The 19,470-nt window shown below is 36.8% G+C and overlaps 1 protein-coding gene across 2 annotated transcripts in view; it reads left to right on the forward strand.

Moving 5' to 3' along the window:
* The first annotated feature begins 6,954 nt into the window (after positions 1 to 6,954).
* SNTG1 (syntrophin gamma 1) overlaps positions 6,955 to 19,470 on the forward strand; it is a 359,598-nt gene continuing 347,082 nt past the window's right edge. For both annotated transcript variants that reach the window (XM_063079906.1, XM_063079907.1), the window contains exons 1-2: positions 6,955 to 6,981; positions 14,880 to 15,014. In XM_063079906.1, the coding sequence (XP_062935976.1) occupies positions 6,955 to 6,981; positions 14,880 to 15,014 (162 nt within the window). The remainder of the gene's footprint in view (positions 6,982 to 14,879; positions 15,015 to 19,470) is intronic.

The raw sequence follows: 19,470 nt of genomic DNA on the forward strand, positions 1-19,470 counted from the left end.
AGGATTTTCAAATAATTCAATGAGGCTCACCCACATTATTGAGAATAATCTCCTTTACTTAAAAGAAGCCGATTGAGGATGTTAACCACATCTACAAAATACCTTCACTGCACCAGCTGGATGAGTGTTTGATGGAATGACTGGATACTGCAGCCTGGCCAAGTTTGCACAAGGGTAACAACCACAAGCATTACACATTTGTTTTACTCAGGCTTTTCAGTAGGACTGTGGCAGCTCTGCTTCTGGCTGGGGTGTGAGGGTGGCCTTGTATCACCCTGTCTTCTGTGGGCATGTAGGTAATTTCTGCTCCATGTGCATCATTCTGAGGCCAGGCCTTGTGGACAGCAGCTTCCTGGGGAGGCTCTTCTCATGCAAGGGCAGACTTGCAGAAGAGGCCTTTAAGGAAACTTGCATACAGTCACTTCTGCCACTCGTCATGGGGGTCAACATGAGTGATTTTGATGAGTGCAGTGTTTAAGATTCAAGGCAAAATAAACTGTACCCCAGTTGATACGGTTGTTTCCCCTAGGGCTATGGTTCTGTTATGGCTATCTGTGTATAGCAGAATTGTGGGGGGTGATAGAGAAACTTTACAATGGGGAAACATTGCAAATATCACATCAGCCCGGTGACCCAGGTAAGCAAGCATGGCCAGTGTTGAGTCACATTGGTAGTGTGTCCCCTGATTGAATGGGCTAAAATGGCACTTTATCTCTATGTTCTGCCTGCCCCAAATCCATAACCCTCAGTCTAATCATGAAAAAAAATCAGAATAATCCCAATGGAAAAACATTTTACCATTCCCTGACCAACTCCCCTCAACAAAGCCAAGATCTTTCACAACAAAGAGTCTGAGAAACAGTCACAGCCAAGAGGAGCCTGAGGAGACAAGATGACTAAATATAATGTGGTGTCCTGAAAGGCATCCTCCAACAGAAAAAGAACATCAAGAGAAAAGTAAGGAAATATAAATAAAGTTTAGACTGTACATAGTAATAATGTTATCAATGATGATTCATTATTATAACAATGTATCAGACTTATGAAGCTGGAGATAGGATCTGCAGATCCTGGAAAAGGCCTCAACACACCCTGCTCTCTGACCAGGTTCTGACTCTGCCACAGGAAAGAATTCAAGAACAGAGTCACAGTAGAAAGTGAGAATGGGTTTAACGTAACAGAAAATAAATATATGTTTCACAGAGAGGGTGCAGCCTAGCTCCAGAGATCAAGCAGGGCCCACTGCAAGTTTAACACAAAAGTAAAGAAATATGCACTTAAAGTTCAGGGCAGAGTGAAGTCTGGCTCAAGAGTACGCAGCCACTTGCTAAAAGTAAACTTAACACAAAAGTAAAGCATACACACCTCAGCCAGCGAAATGCCGGTTGGCCCCAGGAAAGTGAGCAACGACCCCACCTTGCACTGGAATTCAGCTTTTATAGTTCTGCTATCTAATACATAGCCATGCTATCTAATGAATATTCAATTAAGGGGGTGGTTCCCAGTTATGTAACACAGTCTCATACATGCTCAGTCGGTCTCCTTTTGGACCATGTTCATTGGTCAAATTCTATCACATGTACCAGACATATTCAAGAATATTCAGTGCTCTTTAGCACCTCTATGGGAAAGTCATTCAAAGGATAAATTCCACTTCACTGAGCATGCTAGGCCACTAGGGTTATATAACCCCTCACTACTGAACTTGCCCATCCACTGGATTTGCATAAACCAGCCCCTTGTGGTCTCAATTTCTCTGTGTTGGTGCTAAACACAGGTGTAACTAGGAACAGAAACTCTCCTCTAGGGGAGGGCTTAGAGGAGTGGCTTGAAACTCAGAGGTGTGTCCTGAAATCCAAAACTGTGGAAACTGAGCACCTCCTATCTCAGTAATATAGAACGTTAATAATAGAGAAAAAAATGAATGTGGGGAACTGTCAGAAATAAAATTACAATGAACATGTGAATGAAGGTGCACTTTCATAGACTGATTTCATTTCCTTTGGGTATACACCCCATAGTGGGAGAGCTGGGTCTTAGGGTAGATCTATTTTTAGTTCTCTCGGGAACCTCCATCTTGTTTTCCATAGTGGCTGTACCAATTTTACAGTCCCACCAACAATATAGAAGGGTTCCCTTTCTCAGCATCCTCATCAGCATTTGATATTTTCTGTCTTTGGGGTAATAGCCATTCTAACTGGAGTGAGATGCTATCTCGTTGTGGTTTTATTCATGTTTCCCTGATAATTAGTGATGTTGAGCAGTTTTTTAGATACTTGGACATTTGTTTATCTTTTTTTGTGCAATGTCTGCTCAGGTCCTTTGCACGTTGTTTAATTGAGTTATTTATTTTATTGCTGTCATTTAAGTTTCTTACATATTCTGGATATTAGCCCCTTGTCTAATGTGTATATTGTGTATGTAGCCCCTTGTCTAATGTGTATGTTGGTAAACACTTTCTCCCATTCTGTGGGTGTGTCTTCACTTCATTGATAGCATCCTTTGTTATACAGGAGGCTTTTAGTTTGATATAGTCCCATTTATTTATTTTTTCTTTAGTTGCCTGTGCCTTTGTAGTCTCACTCAAAAAGTGCTCCCCACTCCCATTTTGTGTAGCATTTCCTCTATGTTTTCTTCTAGTAGTTTTGTATTTTGGGTCTTAAATCTAGGTCTTTGATCCATTTTGAGTTGATATTTGTGAAAACGAGAGAAAGGGGTCTGGTTTCACTCTTCCGAATGTAGATATCCCATTTTCCCAGCACCATTTATTAAAGAGGCTGTCCTTTCCTCCATTACTGGCACCTTTGTCAAATATCAGTTTGCTTTAAGTGCATGGGTTTATTTTGGAGCTCTGCATTCTATTCCATTGGTCAATTTGTTGTTTTTATGCCAGGACCATGCTGTTTTGGTTACTATAGCTTTATAATATGTTTTGGAGTTAGAAAGTGCGATGCCTCCAACTTTGTTATTTTTGTTCAAGATTGCTTTCACTATATGAGGTCTTTTGTGGTTCCAAACAAATTTTAGGATTTTTTTGATAGGGATTGCATAGAACATGAAGATTGCTTTGAGTAATATGGACATTTTGATGATGTCAATTCTTCTTACCTGTGAGCATTTATTTGTATCCTCTTAAATTTTTTTCACCAATAGTTTTCACTGTAGAGGTCTTTCTTTCACCTCTTTAGTTAAATTTACTCTGGTATTTCATTTTTTTTTTTATAGCTAGTGTGAATGGGATTGCTTTCTTGATTTCTTCTTCAGTTATTTTATTGTTGGCATATAGGAAGTATATGGAGTTTGTGTGTTGATTTTGTATCCTGCCACTTTACTGAGTCACTTATTAGTTATAGTAATTTTTTAGTGGAGTCTTTAGGGTTTTGTATGTATAGGATTATGTCATCTGGAGATAGGGACAGTTTGACTTTCTCCTTTCCAATTTGAATGCCCATAATTGCTATCTCTTGCCTTACTGCACAAAGTAGAACTTTCAGTACTTTATTGAATAAGAGTGGGGAAAATGGGCATCCTTGTCTTGTTCCTGATCTTAGAGGAAAAGTATCCAATTTTGTCCATTCAATATGATATTAGCAGGGGGGTTTGTCATATATGACCTTTATTGTGTCAAGGTACATCCCTTCTATATCTATTTTTCTTAGTGTTTTTATCATGAAGCTGTATTGGATTTTATCAAATGCATCTTTTACATCTGTCAAAGTGGTCATGTGGGTTTTTTTTCTCCATTTTGCTCATGTGATATATCATGTTTATTGATTTGTGTATGCGGAAACAGCCTTGCATTCCTGGGATGAATTCCACTGATAATGGTGTATGATCTTTATAGTGTGTTGTTGGATTCTGTTTGCTAGTATTTTGTTGAGCATCTTCACATCTGTGTTCATAAGGGATTTTGGTGTGTAGTATTCTTTTTTGGTTGTGTCTTTGCTATGAGGATAATGCTGGCCTCACAGAATGAGTTTGAAAGTATTCCCTCCTCTACAACTTTTTGGAAGAGTCTGAGAAAAATTTGTATTAGTTCTTCAAATGTTTGGTAGAATTTGGCTGTGAAACCACTTATCCCTGAGGCTTTACACTGTAAGGCTTTTTATTACTGCTTCAATCTCATGAGTCATTATTTCTCTGTTTAGGTTTTCTAGTTCTTCATGATTCAACTTTTGTAAGTTGTATGTGTCCAGGAATTTATTCATTTCTTCTAGGTTTTCCAGTTTGTTTGCATATAGTTGTTCATAGTAGTCTATTGTGATCCTTTAAATTTCTGTGTTATCAGTTGTAAGGTTCTATTTTTCATTTCTGATTTTACTTGAGTCTTCTCTCTTTTTTGCTTTATTAGTCTAGCTAAAGGTTTATCAATTTTTGTTTATCTTTTCAGAAAACTAACTGTTTCATTGAACTTTTGTATTTTTTTTTAAATCTCTAATTCATTTATTTCTGCCCTGATATTTGTTATTTTTTCCTTTTACTGATTTGGAGTTTGGTTTGTTCTTGTTTTCTAGCTCCTTGAGGTGTAACATTAGATTATTTATTTGGAGTCTTTCTTCTTTTTTGATGTAGGTATGCTATATGCTTCCCTCTTAGAATTGTTTTGCTGTACCCCATAGATTCACAAAATATGTAGTGTTTTCATTTTTCTTTGACTCCAGGAATTTTTTATTTTCTTTTTGATTTCTTCTTTGATCTTTTCATTGTTTAAGAGCTTATTGGTTAATTTCTATGTATTTATACAGTTTATAGTGTCCCTTTTGTTTTATTTTTTGTGTTGTTATTATATTATTTTATATTATATTATTATATCATATTATTATATTATTTATTGATTTGTAGTTTTATTCCACTATGGTCAGATAAGGTAGTTGATATGATTTCTATTTTTTTAAATTTGTTGAGGTTTGTTTTGTGCCCTAACATATGCTCTATTGTAGAGGATGTTCTATATGTTGCTGAGAACAATGTATATTCTGTAGCTGTTGGATGAAGTGTTCTATAAATGGCCATTAGGTCAAGTCAGCCTATAGTAGAGATTAATTCTGATGTTTCCTGGTTAATTTTCTGTCTACATGATCTGCCCTTTGCTGAAAGTATGATATTAAAGTCCCCAACTATTATTGTTTTGGAGTCAATCAATCTCTACCATTAGGTCTGAAAGTAATTACTCTAGAGTAATGCTCTAGAGTTCGGTGGGTATATATTTAAAATTGTTATATTCTCCTGTTCAATTCATCCCTTTATCATTGTATAATGATCTACTTTTAATTTTTTTACTTTCCTTGGCTTGAAGTCTATTCTATCTGGTATAATATATAGTTACTCCGGCTCTTTTTTTGGTTTCCATTTGCATGAAATATCTTTTTCTATCCCTTCACTTTCAGCTGGTGTGTATCTTTATCAGTTAAGTGAGTTTCTTGTAGGCAGCATATTGTTGGTTCTTTTTTAATAAACCATCCAGCCACTCTTTTAATTGGGGCATTTAATCTGTTTACATTTAGGGTTATTATTGATATATAGGGACTTGTTACTGCCATTTTGCTTTTTTTTTTTTTTCTGTTTTGTGGATTATTTTTGTCCTTTGTTCTGGTCTTATTGTCTCCTTTTGTGGTTGAGTGGTTTTCGCTAACTTTGCATTTTGCTTTCTTGCTATTTATTTTTAGTATATCTCTTCTAAGTTTTGTGTTGTGGTTACCATGAGGCTTACAAAAAACATGTTTTGGTTATAACAAATTGTTTTAGACTAATAACTTAACTTTGATATCTAAGAAAAAAACAAAAGCCAACTCTCCACTTTGGGGTCATTCCCCTCATTTTTCATTTTTTGACAATTTGTTGTTTCTGGATACATCTTTTAATGTTGCTCCACAGTTACCTGGGGAAAATAGTCACTATATGATATGACATGTTCAGTTACTACTGAAAATGGCCAATTTCTCTTCTTTCAAAGTCAGTAGTAATACTCCATCAATCAGTTCAGTGACAGTACGGGTGACACTTACCCCTCTAATGTACCACACTTACTTGATCAAGCATTTATCAATCTCATTCAACAAAAAAAAATGAAGACAAAGAAGGATAAAGTGGTTTACTCTTCCAAAGGCTGAAAGGAGGAGTAATTTTCAGTACAAAGTATCTATTTTGGAATTAACCACACATTTTACTTTGAAGCCTAATTTAACTAATCATTATATTTTGGTTCTGCGTGGTTTTGTTTTATAATGTCAGGGTGTCAATTTTCTGTGGCAATTCATAGTTTTATTAAGTTTATCATATAATGAAAGCAAAAGTCACTAAATTAATTTTTAAAGCCCTCTTATATGCATTTAAATCTATATCCATTATTTAGGTATTATAGTGACCCCTAACTGAATCTAGTGGATATTTCATACATTTATCTTTATATTATTCACTCTGATAAATAGCTTGCTTGCTTACATCGTACTGCTTGTGAAAAAAAATTTTAAGTTCTGGAGAGAATCATTCATGCATATAACTTTTTAATTAAAAAGAAAAAGATTAGTCAACATTTTTTCAAGAGATAAACATAAGAAAGGCAACCTTTAATTACTCTTTTTGAAGTTTTTTTCCGATGCAAAATCAGGTTTCAAAATGAGTGCTGGGAATGAGCTAATACCTGAGAGAAGAGCTTAATCTGTTGTAGGTTGTGTTTGAGTGCCTGATGGGGTGGAGAAGTCCATTGCTCCAGGCACGGCTTTGTGTTTGTACTGCACAAAAGCTGGGGATTAGCCCCTTTTTTTTTTTGTCCTCCTTTTGCCATCAGTTATCACTGAATTTCTTAAAGGTGGTTGTAAACCCAGTTTTCCTACAGAATCTGCTTCACAATTTCTTATACTTTATTAGTGTTCTGTTCTCTTAGATTTGATGCTATGCTTAATGGTTTACCATTTTCTGTCTTTTCAGACGACATCCTCTGTGGTGCCATAGCACATGGATTTCAGAACTGCCTGTGAGGAGGTAGGTTAAATAGCTTTCTGCTTTTCAAATAAGGAAAACAGATTTCAAGCAGGAAATGTGTAGCCCTGCTCTATGTGGGTGGAACACTGCTTTGGCAGAGGATGGGCAATGGGCTTATTTCATGTCCAGACTATGCTCTCTTTCCGCAGAGCTAAAAAATCCAAGTGTGCCTGGGGAAGCCTCAGATTTTAACTAGTTCTTTAGGAAGAACTTAATTAAGAAGTTCTTAAAAGAACTATATTCAATTATATTTCATATCGAATTGCTCCTCTCCATCAACTCTACTCAGTATGATTTCAGGTAGTGGAAGTGTTGGAAGGAATTCTTTTCACATAAATGGTTATAAGTTACAAGACATTTAAAGTTCTTTTCATCACTAAAATCCTATGATGTTATGGTTCCAATTTTATTTAGGTATTTCAATATTATTTAAGTATTAATACATGCCAATTCAGGCTCTTTATAGAGTTGCCATCATACTTTGGTGTGAATTTAAGTGATGCATTACTTTTTCAGAGACATTAAAGACCATTCAAGTGTACAGTTCAATAGTGCACAGATGTGGGCCTGAAGGAAATATAGCCACTCTTTCAGGAGAAAAGACTATTTTATTTTTACTAAACATGCAACATTCGGAGCACTGTGTTTTCACTTTTCAGGCAAAAATGCAAATATTTATAGGTTAAAAATATTTTGTATTTGCTTAAAACACTTAAAATATTTTTTATTGTATATAGATAACCCCCCCAAAAAACAATTACAACTGGATTATCCATGGTAGTGTTAAAACCAAACCAACAAAAACTTCAGTTTTTGACATTTGTGAAGACTGTACTTTTAGTGAAATTTCATGTGTTTAAATTTCTTACATAAATTTATGGAAAGTGATTCCTATTTTCTTCTAAAGTAATTGAAAAAATATCTGTTTAAAAATATTTTTTCATAGTTGGTGCAAAGGATAAGGTCTTTCGGAAAACTGATAAATTGCTTTTGTATTTTAATTCTCATGTTTCTTTTCATTTTCAAAAGCTTAAGTATGATGATACTTTAAACATATGTCTATGCTAGCACTTTTCAAATTACATTATAGTTATTTGTTTACAAATCTCTCTCGTGTGCTACACTGAATACTGTAAGGTCAGAGTGTACTGGTATAACTTAATGATCTTTTTAACTCAGCACCTATCAGTTCATACATTTTTTAATTGAATCAATGTTTTAGAAGCTTTGTTTGCAAAGCTTAAATTTTAATTCTATGTCATTTCTAGTTTTAATTGCATACTCCTAATTCTGAGTGTAGCAAGTCTTCTGTTTCCACCAAAGTGTTATCCTAATATTTTGAGTCGTGAAGCACTCATTGAAACTGAATGGATATTTGTGTGAATGAGACATGTGTGATATTTATATGGGCGAGACTGGATAGTGGCCAATTACTGTCTTCACAAATGGTTTATCTTGGAGTTCATAGGCTGATATAAGATGTCCCAGGCCTTTAAAAAATAGTTTCAATGTATTGGTTTGTGATATGTACCAACTTCTATTTGAGATTCAGAAGATTTATTTTACAATGGCAGTAGCATTGTGATCATCTTTGCCTTGCTTCTGTGATGGTGGTTTTTTTTTCTCTTGCAGTGAGCTCTACGAAAATCTCTAATGTTTCAGACTCTGTTTCTAATAGGGAGTGTAAGTGTCTTAAAACTTCTAGGCCACACTATACATGTGTCTTCTACACACTGGCTGGATTGGCAGGAACACACAACCATAAGATGCCCTGAAGAATATCAAATCCCTCTGAGGAAGGACCAGAGTTAAAGAGTTTACCTAAAATTGACAGTCTTAGGACAATTAAATAAGCAGAAATCATAAAGATAATTTAGCCTGTCACTTTGCATGTGAGGAAACTGAGAGCTTTTATGAAATGCTGAGTGCCATTTAATAAATTAGTATAAAGTAGAGCCATAATGTGTAGCTTGGAACTCCTGACTCTAGGTTTAAACCTCTAAGATACTACATTTTTGGCCATTATATAATACTCATAGATATATTAAATAAAATTTATTTTCTCTTGACTGCTAATCAGAAATAAAGATGAAAAGCTGATATTCATGTCCATCAAACAGATCAAGGTAGAATATCATCACCTGATGGATGCCAGGAAGCATATTCTTTGTAAAAGAATACAAGAAGCGTGTACAGATATTTTCCTTTGAAAGTACCTTAAGTATCTCACACAGGTTCTTTTTAAAAGAAAGGTTTATTTACTGTTTTAAAAATTTCTCTTTAAAACAAAGCATTACAATTCTTTTAAGGAATTGGGATTTTGAAGTCTAGCAAGAAGCAAAAATGAAGGTTAGAGACTTTCAGAAAATATAATTGGGACAAATACAAAATCCACAATTTAGGGGAAAAAGTGTACATATAGCCAAACCGAATTACTGATTATCTGTAATTAAAAGGGTCATCAAAATAAATCCATGTGTTCGAATAAGATGACATGCTTTCTTTAGCTCTTCTTCACTTTTCATTTCCACATCTACCTTCCTTAAGATACCATCCACCTTTGTGTGTTCACTGTGGAAATACATACTTCTCTATGTCATGTGTTTAATAATTTAATAATTCATACACATATGTAACCTGATGTAGTCCTTCATTTAATGAAATCTAATCTATGACTATGATCCAATCAAGTGTTGAAAGAAATTCTACTATGAAGAAACTACTATACCAGGTCCTGCAAATTAATAATCCTTAGTCATGAAAAAACTAAGTGTTCTTGAGATAACAGCATATAAGAAATTAAATAATGTGATATAGAACTAAAAATTGCTAAAGTCACTACATGTGATGCCAAAATACAACACTGTTCAGTTTTGGAGTGAATATTTATCTAATGAAAGCCCTGGATACAGAAAAGTGAGGACTCATCATTGGCCAGAGTAGTCTCTGAAGGCTTTGAAGGGAAGGGAGTTTTGTGCTAAGACTTGAAAAACGGCTAGGTTGAGCTAATGAAAAGGCTGTGATTAGAGGTCATCCAGAAAGAGGAAGGTAAATAATAAAATATAGTTTGAAACGCTTTGCCTGAAATTACATTTAGTGCGCTACCGGTGCAATATGGCACAGTATAAGAAACGGCATACTGCCTAAAACACCATGTTTACAAAACAACCTAAATTGTATTTGGCACCCCAGATATAAAAGTATTGAAGATACTTGCATGAGTATTTGCAGTTCATATTATGGTCTCTGCCTAGTTTCTTGTATTTTAGAGTTCCTTACATGCAATGCAAAAAATTCCACGTTTCAAAATTAAAGAAACATTAATTTTAAAGTTTCATGAAAGCACATTTTGTATTGTTTGAAAGATTAGAACATAAACTTTAAAGGCCTTTACTTTTAAGTAGAAAATGGATTATAACCTACTTTTTAAAATTCCAAACTAGGTACTAAACTTAAGCAAGTATAAGTTCTTAATAAGTTTAAATGTGAGATTTGTTTATATAACAAAGAGTAAATTCCTGCAAGTTCATAATCACATTTCATTGATTTGCAGAAATCATAGCCAGTGACTAAAATTTTAAAAGTACTGTTTTTTAAGCCATTAGGCAGTATCGCTTTTTAATGATTTCTTAAAACACAGTTTCCAGTGTGGATTTTATAAAGTCCAGGGGCTGTATAGGATCATCCATCAGCCACAGGAAAATAAGCATTTGACATATTACTTTTTATGAATTAATTACCCCCTTAAAACGTTAAGTTTTAGATATGTTTTATAATTTACATAATAAATTCGTAAATTATATCACATACATTTTTTCACTTACTTTGCAATGCATACACAGTCAACAAAGTTTGGAGACAAATGATTGTTAGGTTAATAAAGAAAAAGAACATGAGTGTATGTCTTAAGTTTAACTGAAATTTGGAGCCAGTAATCACGTGCTTTTAAATTTTTAAACAATTTGGGTCTAGGGATCTGCAGAGACTTTGCGTGCGGGGCCGTCTTGGGTTGCGTGGCACCGCGCTGCTCTCTGGGCTTGTCACGCATTCTCGTGCTCTGAAACTCTCCATGGGGGAGAATAGCTCGAGCCTCTCTCCTATCGGAATGTGTCCTATGTCCCTAGTAACATAGCTTTGAGCAAAAATCATCTATAAGATCCAGAGTGGTCCCTTTCTCATTTTCCCTCCAGTGGTCGTTGCTTTGATCCATGAAGAGCAGCTGGTTGAAGACAATGTCCTTCTCAGAATTATTCACGCTCCATTAGGAGATTCTTGATGACTAACATGCTGTCTGGGGGAAGATGCGTACAGCCGTGTCATTGAGCCCAGGACGATTGGGGCAGGCTTCCTGTGTAGTCTGTGTAGGAGGCAGCCGCGGCCGCGCGGGGGCGCCGGAGAGCGGAACAGCTCAGTAGCTCTCGGCGGGCTGTGAGCACGACGCAAGTGGGGACTGAGCAACAAATACATGAAATGTGCGACCACATTTCATTACCGAGGACCCCGGTCCGGCGACGCTGCCCTCCTTAGTAGATTGCCCGAAATGCACTTTCTCGGTCTCCACGCTCCTAGAGCAGGTGGGACGCTGACGCAGTTGTCTACCTGCCCAACCTTCCCGGCTCAGAGTCCGGGTTCCTGGAGCGGGAGCTGCATTTTAACCTTCCCATTTCCTCTCCATCTCCTACTCTGCGGCAAGAAATACACGTAGGAATTGCGTTTCTGTAGGGCATCTCCGTTAGCGTCGCCCCCGGCACGTGGCACTTGGCCTTGCCCGCCTGGTCCTGTCCCCACCGCGCCAGGGACCACGTGCGTCACCACCTGACCCGCTGCTTCGCGCAACCCCTGACCTGTGCGTTTTCCCGTTTCCGCACTTTTACTCAGTTTCCCCTCTCGATTAAAATGACTTTTGTCTCCTTTAATTAGTGTTTCCTCAATTTATTTTTTCAAGACAAACCACACATATTTTCTATCTGTAAATCCTCCTGTCGGGCTGGATCACAGACCCCTCTGCCCCGGCCTGTGCAGGTCCTGAGCCAGGTAGATGAAAGAAAAGCCAAGCAGCCGCCGGCAAAGTGGACGTGCTTTATCCTCCGACGTGAGCTCCCGCCAGCGGTCCCGAGCGCTGCCTTCCATAGGAAAGCACAGAATAGCGGCTGCGAGCCCCGTGGTGCGTGGGCCGCATGCGCACTAACACTACTCTTAGTAACTTGTTGACAGCAAATGTGCTGAATCATACCCAGACGGATGTGAGGCCAGAGGGCCTGAGTAAACTAGCTCCAGTTTCCTCCCACCTTAAACAGCCTCCTCCAAAAGCATCTTAATTCCTCCCTCTGTTGCTCACATATTAAATACCATATTGCATTTTATTCATACATGTGCTCATTAATAAGTAGGAACACTCTGAGGGACTACTGCCTAATTTAAGTCTGATTCTCTGTGAATGTCACAAAATTAATTAAATAGTAGTTGCAAAATTAATGAACATATGGGATTTTAAATGCATTTTTATGTGCACCAGCTGAATTTTCATAGCAGAATATATGTAACATGTATATGTACCCCTGGAAAATGTATTCTAAATTCTATTTGTCCTTAGTTCTCAGCTGTTTTCGCCTAGCAGCTCTTTATTAGGGGTGTGTGTGTGTGTGTGTGTGTGTGTGTGTGTGTGTGTGTGTGTGTGTGTGTGTGTGTGTGTGTGTGTGTGTGTGTGTGTGTGTGTGTGTGTGTGTGTGTGTGTGTGCGCGCGCGCGCGTGCGTGTGTGTGTAAATACATATATATGCACACGTGTGTTTATAAATATATATAATACTAACAAAGAATTACCTCATTCTTTATTTTATGTAACTCTTGTCCTCTCAGGATCCGAAAGTGAGCTCAAAGTCTCTATTCTGTTTTTCAGACAACTATCTAATAATTAGGGGACATTTTACACATTTCTTGTGTGGATGTTAGCATTGGCTACTTCAGAAATCTGATGAGAGAATCCTTATAGCTGTGTTTCAGTTCGTCGAACTTCCCCTGGATAATCTTTTATGTCTCTTTGATGTGTAACAATAATGCATTTCTGAGCTCTCAGGGAGAAGCTTCTCTCTCATCCTGAACTTATAACAGAGAGTTATTTGGGATCAGCAGCTATCGCATTACACTTCAGGGGAAAAAAATTGGCCCCCAATATTCCGTACATTGAAAAATCATCAGATGTGCTCAATTATGATCACTTTGCTTTGATGTATTATGTTATGTCCTCACTTCTCTCCCTACCCCCTCAGGGTGTCTTGGTGTTGGCCCCTGGCCAAGATCACATTGTACACATGGAAGACTTTTCATGTGAAAATGTAGAAAAATTATGTTCTATGTTAAGGAAAGTATAATTTGCTGTGCTGAAATATTTTTGTCCTCTAGACCTATCCACTTGAATTATACTCTAAAATAGATTAATTAGCATGATTTAGTGAGCACCTGCTGTGTGCTACGTCCATAGATGAGAAGAGTGCTGTTCTTGCTCCTGAGATACCTTCTGTTTTTCCTAAAAAGAATTATAACTCTTACAAAATAATTACAGACTAATATAAGATTGTATGCAATACAGGATAAAATAGTACACATCAGCACATGGGATACAGCAGTTTACAGAAAGAGTGATCTTTGGTGGCTGCAATATCGAAATACATTCCCATCAACATTTTGGAAAATTCTTTTAAAGAATCCAGCTCCTAGCAATCTCTATGGAAGTTTATGTTCCAGGAGAAAGCCTCGTATTATTTGCCTGGGATATCGCACTACTTAAATACTAAAAATAAATATATAACCTTATGTATTTGTCTATTAAATTAAGAATGGCTCAGTAATTATTAAATGAAAATGTTGTTTCCAAAGTAGTCAGTGTTCCTGTTTACATTTTGGTGCAGAAGAAGAACCAGAGGTTATATTCTATCTCAAAGGAATTTCCTTTTGTATTGGAGACAAATGAGAACATTAAGTGCATTTGCTAGGAAGAATATTTAAATTCATATGGGTGAATATTATTACACCAGCATGCTTTGAAAGTGACAAGATTCATGGACTTCTTTGGTGATTACTAAGGTTCTTGTGTGAAGCTTAAGTTCAAAAATCTTCCATCTGTTTTCACAATTCCCCCAAATGTGATGCAAAAATATTGGACTAAGAATTAAAAATCTCAGGTCTTAATCTAGGCTTCGTTTTTAACAAACTGTGTTAATTAGGTACTTCATTTCACTTCCTTATCCTTGTTTCCTTATATGTGCAAAGTGTGTGTTCATATGTTTGTGCATAGGCATGTGTATTCATATGTGTTGGTACACACATGAGTTCATGTGTGTGCGTGTGTGTGTGCATGCAGGTGTGTGTGTTGGTGACTAGGAATAATGAAATAGTGGAATTTAGAGTAGGCTGGAATGGGGGGAGAAGAGAATGGAAAGATGGGGGTATGTGGTTTGTTTTTGGAGTGATGCAAGTGTTCTAAAATTGATTATAATGAGAGTTGTGCAACTCTAATATAGTAAAAAAACCTGAATTATACACTCTAAAGGGTTGAATTGTATGGAATGTGAATCATATCTCAGTAAAGCTATTACTTTTTATATTTAGATTATAAGTATTAAAGAAAACTTTTATTATTTTTGAAATTTAGTACATATGCTTTAATCCTTACTCCCTAAATCTTTGCGTGGATTTTCTGATATAGTATTTGGTATCTGAGAGCCCACTTTACTTAAAATGCTTATCCTTATTTGTCTGCATGATATTAAGTATCAAATTTCAGACTCATCATCTCTCGAGCTCCTAAATGCTACTGATTATGTTTTGCTGTCAATAGGCCATACAACTATAACCTATAAACTAAGTATAATTTTTCTCTGTTTTGCTTTTTTGTCTGAAGACAAAGACAGGGATTTGTTTGCTGCAGGATGGTAATCAGGAGCCTTTCAAAGTCCGGCTGCACCTAGCCAAAGATATTCTGATGATCCAGGAACAGGATGTGATTTGTGTGTCTGGTGAGCCTTTCTATTCTGGTGTAAGTAGCTTTTCCTTCTGTAGAAGTTTTTTGTTTTTGTCTTTTGTTAATAAAAATGTGTATTCACAGAAAATTCTTAATATATTTTTCTTTTACTTTCCAAGCCTAGTCAATGGTCCTGCATGTAATTTTTGTTTTCATCATTCAGTAAGCAGTGTCCCTGTGTTGGGACCTGGCCTGGAGTCATAAGCACACATTTAGGGAGTCTATTGACCCCTGGCTGTCTTTATATGATGAGAGTGACACTTGTGTTTTCTGATCATAAGCAAATGCATTCTACCTTTTCACACAGAGGACTAGTTGAGGACAGTTCAGAGCAGTGTCCCCTGCTCTGGTCTTACCTGGAAACACCTTGAACAGTTGAGGTGATGCTGAGGTGCAGCCCGTCTCCCAGTGTCAGCAAAGCAGGAGGCTTTAGGTAGTGGTCCCTGAACTCTGTGTGTGTGCTTTCCCCTGAGACTGGGCCTGCAGAACTCTGTGGACCTCCTTGGTAGAATTATGTCAAAGTGTTGCAGTAAGCTTTTCTCTCCAGTGTTCTCACCCATTGATGTGTTGCTAGTCTAGCCTCAGAAAGGGCCAGGAATTATCACCCCAAACTGATTGGTGTACTTACTAGTGCCAAAGCACAGTTGCAGAAGACATCCTTAGGTGTGATTAGATTTTATTTGACAAAAAGATTTTATCATAAAACAGGATAAGTTCTAGAGTTTGTCATTTATTGTGGAATATCATGAAAGACATTATTGTAACAGTGTTGCCATATGTGATCTCAGAAGAAAATTATAGAGAATATCAAACAGTCTGCTCCCTGGTCTCCCCAGACATCTGCAGCTGTTTAGAGTGAAGATTTAATTTGTATCTTATTAACAGACTTACCTTGGAGTGTTTTGTTGGTGGTGAATAATGCTGAGCTTCAGTTTTCACATCACTTCTACTAACACCCTATGGGAACCACACAGGCTCCTAAATCAATAGGCCTTTGCTAACTAAAGATAATGGACATTTTGCAGACTGTTAACTATTCTTTTGTCAAAGACCATTTAAATCATCCTGATTCATGGGCCTGGATGCCAAGGCTGACTAAACTGTTCCCCTAGGGTCGCCCTTTCTTTCCTTGAATTAGTAACAGACTAATGGTCAATTTCTTTCTTTCTTTCAGGGAAGAGGTATGATTCATATAACACTCTGGAATAAATATGTCATGTCACACAGATCCTAGACCAGTAAAATATAATTGGTAAAACTCAGTATTTCAACATTGAAAAAATGTTATTGATTTTAAATTTTGCAGTCAAAATAGTTAACACACACAGATCTACTCTCTCTTTTGCAGTTAATTGTGCATATAAATAAAGCTCGGGATGCTAGGAAGAACTCAAACAGAATTAAGTAGAAACATCCTACGGTAGTGTCAGCAAATGAAAAAATAAAAATCATCTGACAAAATTTAGCATCAGTTTATAGGAAGCACTTGCAGCAAAATAAAAATAGGAGGGAACTTTCTTAATCTGATTACAAACATCTGATGAAGACTTCCTACTAATGTCATAGTTAACACTGAATATTCCCTCAGAGGCTGAGAGCACATCACGGATCATCACTCAACTCACTTCTGTGCAACAAGGTCCTGGCTGGTACAGCAAGTCGGGAGATAGTGCAGATGTCATGACGATATACAGAGAAAAATCCTAAGAAATCTACAAAAAGTAAAATAACACACAAACTTAGCAAGATTGCTGGGGGTAAGGGCAATATCCCAAGTTAATTGTGTTTCTATAACTAGTAACAAGAAATTGGAAAATGAAATAAAAAAGCAATTCACAGTACATCAAAAAGATAATGCACTTAGGAATAAATTTAACAAAAGATGCATATGTCTTCTACTCTGCAAACCACAAAACTATGACGATGAGGGAAATTTTAAAAAATAAACAAGTAAATAGAGCATCATAAATTGGAGACTAAATATTGGAAAGTTGTCACATCTTCCCAAATACTCAAAACCATTCAAAACCCCAAAATATTTTTGTAGATATAGACAAGTTTATTCTAAAATTTACATGGAAATACATAGGATTTACAGTAGTCAAAACAATATCGAATAAGAAAAGAAGCTGGAGTGTTTATACAGCACTTTCTGATTTCAGAACTAACTATAAGATTCCAATAATAAACACAGTGTGATGTCATAAATACAGGCATATAAATCCATGGGACATTACAGACAGTCTAGAAATAGACCCACACTTGTATGATCAGTTGATTTTTTTTTATTGTGGTAAAATATGCATAACATAAAATCATGAAATTTACCATTTTAACCATTTTTTATTGTACAGTTAAGAGGTATTGAGTGCATTCACATTGTTTTATAACCATCACTACTATTTCCAGAATTTTCATTATCCTATATTGAAACTCTGTTCCTACTAAACAATAACTCTTCAGTCCCCTTAGCCCTGGCAATCTCTGTTCTACTTTCTGTGTCTATGTATTAACTATTCTAAGTAACTCATATAAGTGGAATCATACAATATTTGACCTTTTGTGTCTGGCTTATTTCACTTACCATAACTTCTTTAAGAAGGTTTATCCATGTTGAGTCATGTACCAGAATTTCATTTCTTTTTAAGGGCAAATAATATTCCATTGTATGCATATACCTCATTTATATTCACTCACCCAACAAAGGACATTTGGTTTTTTTCCATCTTTTCACTCTTTTGAAAAATACTACCATAAACATGAGTGTACAAATGTCTGTTTGAGTTCCCACTTTCAATTCTTTTGTTTATATACTCAGAAGTGAAATTGCTAGATGAAATGGTAATTCTTTGTTTAATTTTTTGAAGAACCACCATGCTGTTTTTCACAGTGGTTGCACCATTTTATATTCCAACAAGCAATATGCAAGTGTTCCAATTTCTCCACATCCACATCAAACCTGTTGTTTTCTGTGTTTTTTAAAATGGCTATCCAGATGGGTATGAGGTCAAATCTCATTGTGGGCGACCCTGCCCCTAAGAAGCCCTCCCTGCCACCACAGAGGCTCTGATGGAACAGTGCTGACCCGGCAGCCCCCGCGGGAACCTGGTCAGGTGAAACCCTGCCCCTGAGAAGCTTTCCCTGCTGCCACAGAGGCCCCGAGGGGGTGACAGGCAGCTGGAATCAGCAACACTCCCTGCCACTGCTGCAGACACCAGGGTGGAATGAGTGGATGTGAACGCCTCTGCCACAACTGCTGATATAAGGACAACTTGCTGCTAAAACAGCAGCCACTACTTCATGGGTTTCCTGGTGACCACTCATCGGCATAGACAGAAGGAGTGACATCAGTGAAGCCCAGGGAAAGAGGAAAGAAAAAAGAGAAAACCCACCCAGTGTAACCCTTTCAAACCAAGGAGTACTAGTATAACCCAGTGTACCTAACAGAGTCAGGGTGAGCTAGCCACAATGCCAATACTCCTGCCCAAGAGCATCCACTATAACCTAACAGTGACAAGACTCCAAGGCTTTATCCTCCAATATAGTGTCACCAACCTCAGCAAAGAAATAATAAGTGTCCTAGGGTGTAAGTCACAGTGTCACTCTCATGCAAATCCAACACCAAATTCAGCTGAAATACCTTAACAGCGACTACACAACAGCACCTACCTGGATCTAATACTAAAAAAACCTATTCATCCGTCATTATAAAACACACCTGCAAGAGGAAAATCCTCTCTGCCAACCCCACTCCAGAGTAACTTCTCTTCTAGATGACTAAATGACAACAGAGAGGTACTAGAAATATGAAAAAAAAACAAGAAAGTATGACACCACCAAAGGAATATAATAACTTTCAAGTACTAGATCCTATAGAACAGGAAGTCCTTGACATGACTGACAAAGAATTTCGAGCAACAATTCTAAGGAAACTCAAAGAGATACAAGAAGACTCAGTTAGACAACGCAATGAAATGAGAAAAGATATATATGACCTGAAAGAGGAAAGGAACAAAGAAATCAGTGCCCTGAAAAAGAATGTAGCAGATCTGGCTTGTAGAAGGATTCAGTCAATGAAATAAAAAACACAACAGAGAACTTAAACAGCAGGCTAGAACAAGCAGAAGAGAGAATTTCTGATCTTGAAGATGGCCTGTTTGAAATAACACAAGCAGACAAAAAGAAAGAAAAAAGAATTTAAAAAGTTGAAGAAAATCTGAGAGAGATAACAAACAACCTCAAGCAATCAAGTATCCAAATCATGGCTATTGCCAGAAGGAATAGGAGGAAAAAGAAAAAGTCATTGAAAACACATATAATGAAATAATAGCAAAAAACTTCCCAAGTATAGGGAGAGATGCAGATCTTCAGATTCAGGAGGCTCAAAGATCCCCAGACATATTCAACCCCAAAAGATCCTCTCAAAGACATGTTATAGTCCAATTGGCAAAGCTCAAAGACTAAGAGAGAA

The sequence above is a fragment of the Cynocephalus volans genome, chromosome 15 (assembly GCF_027409185.1).
Source record: "Cynocephalus volans isolate mCynVol1 chromosome 15, mCynVol1.pri, whole genome shotgun sequence".
NCBI lineage: Eukaryota > Metazoa > Chordata > Mammalia > Dermoptera > Cynocephalidae > Cynocephalus > Cynocephalus volans.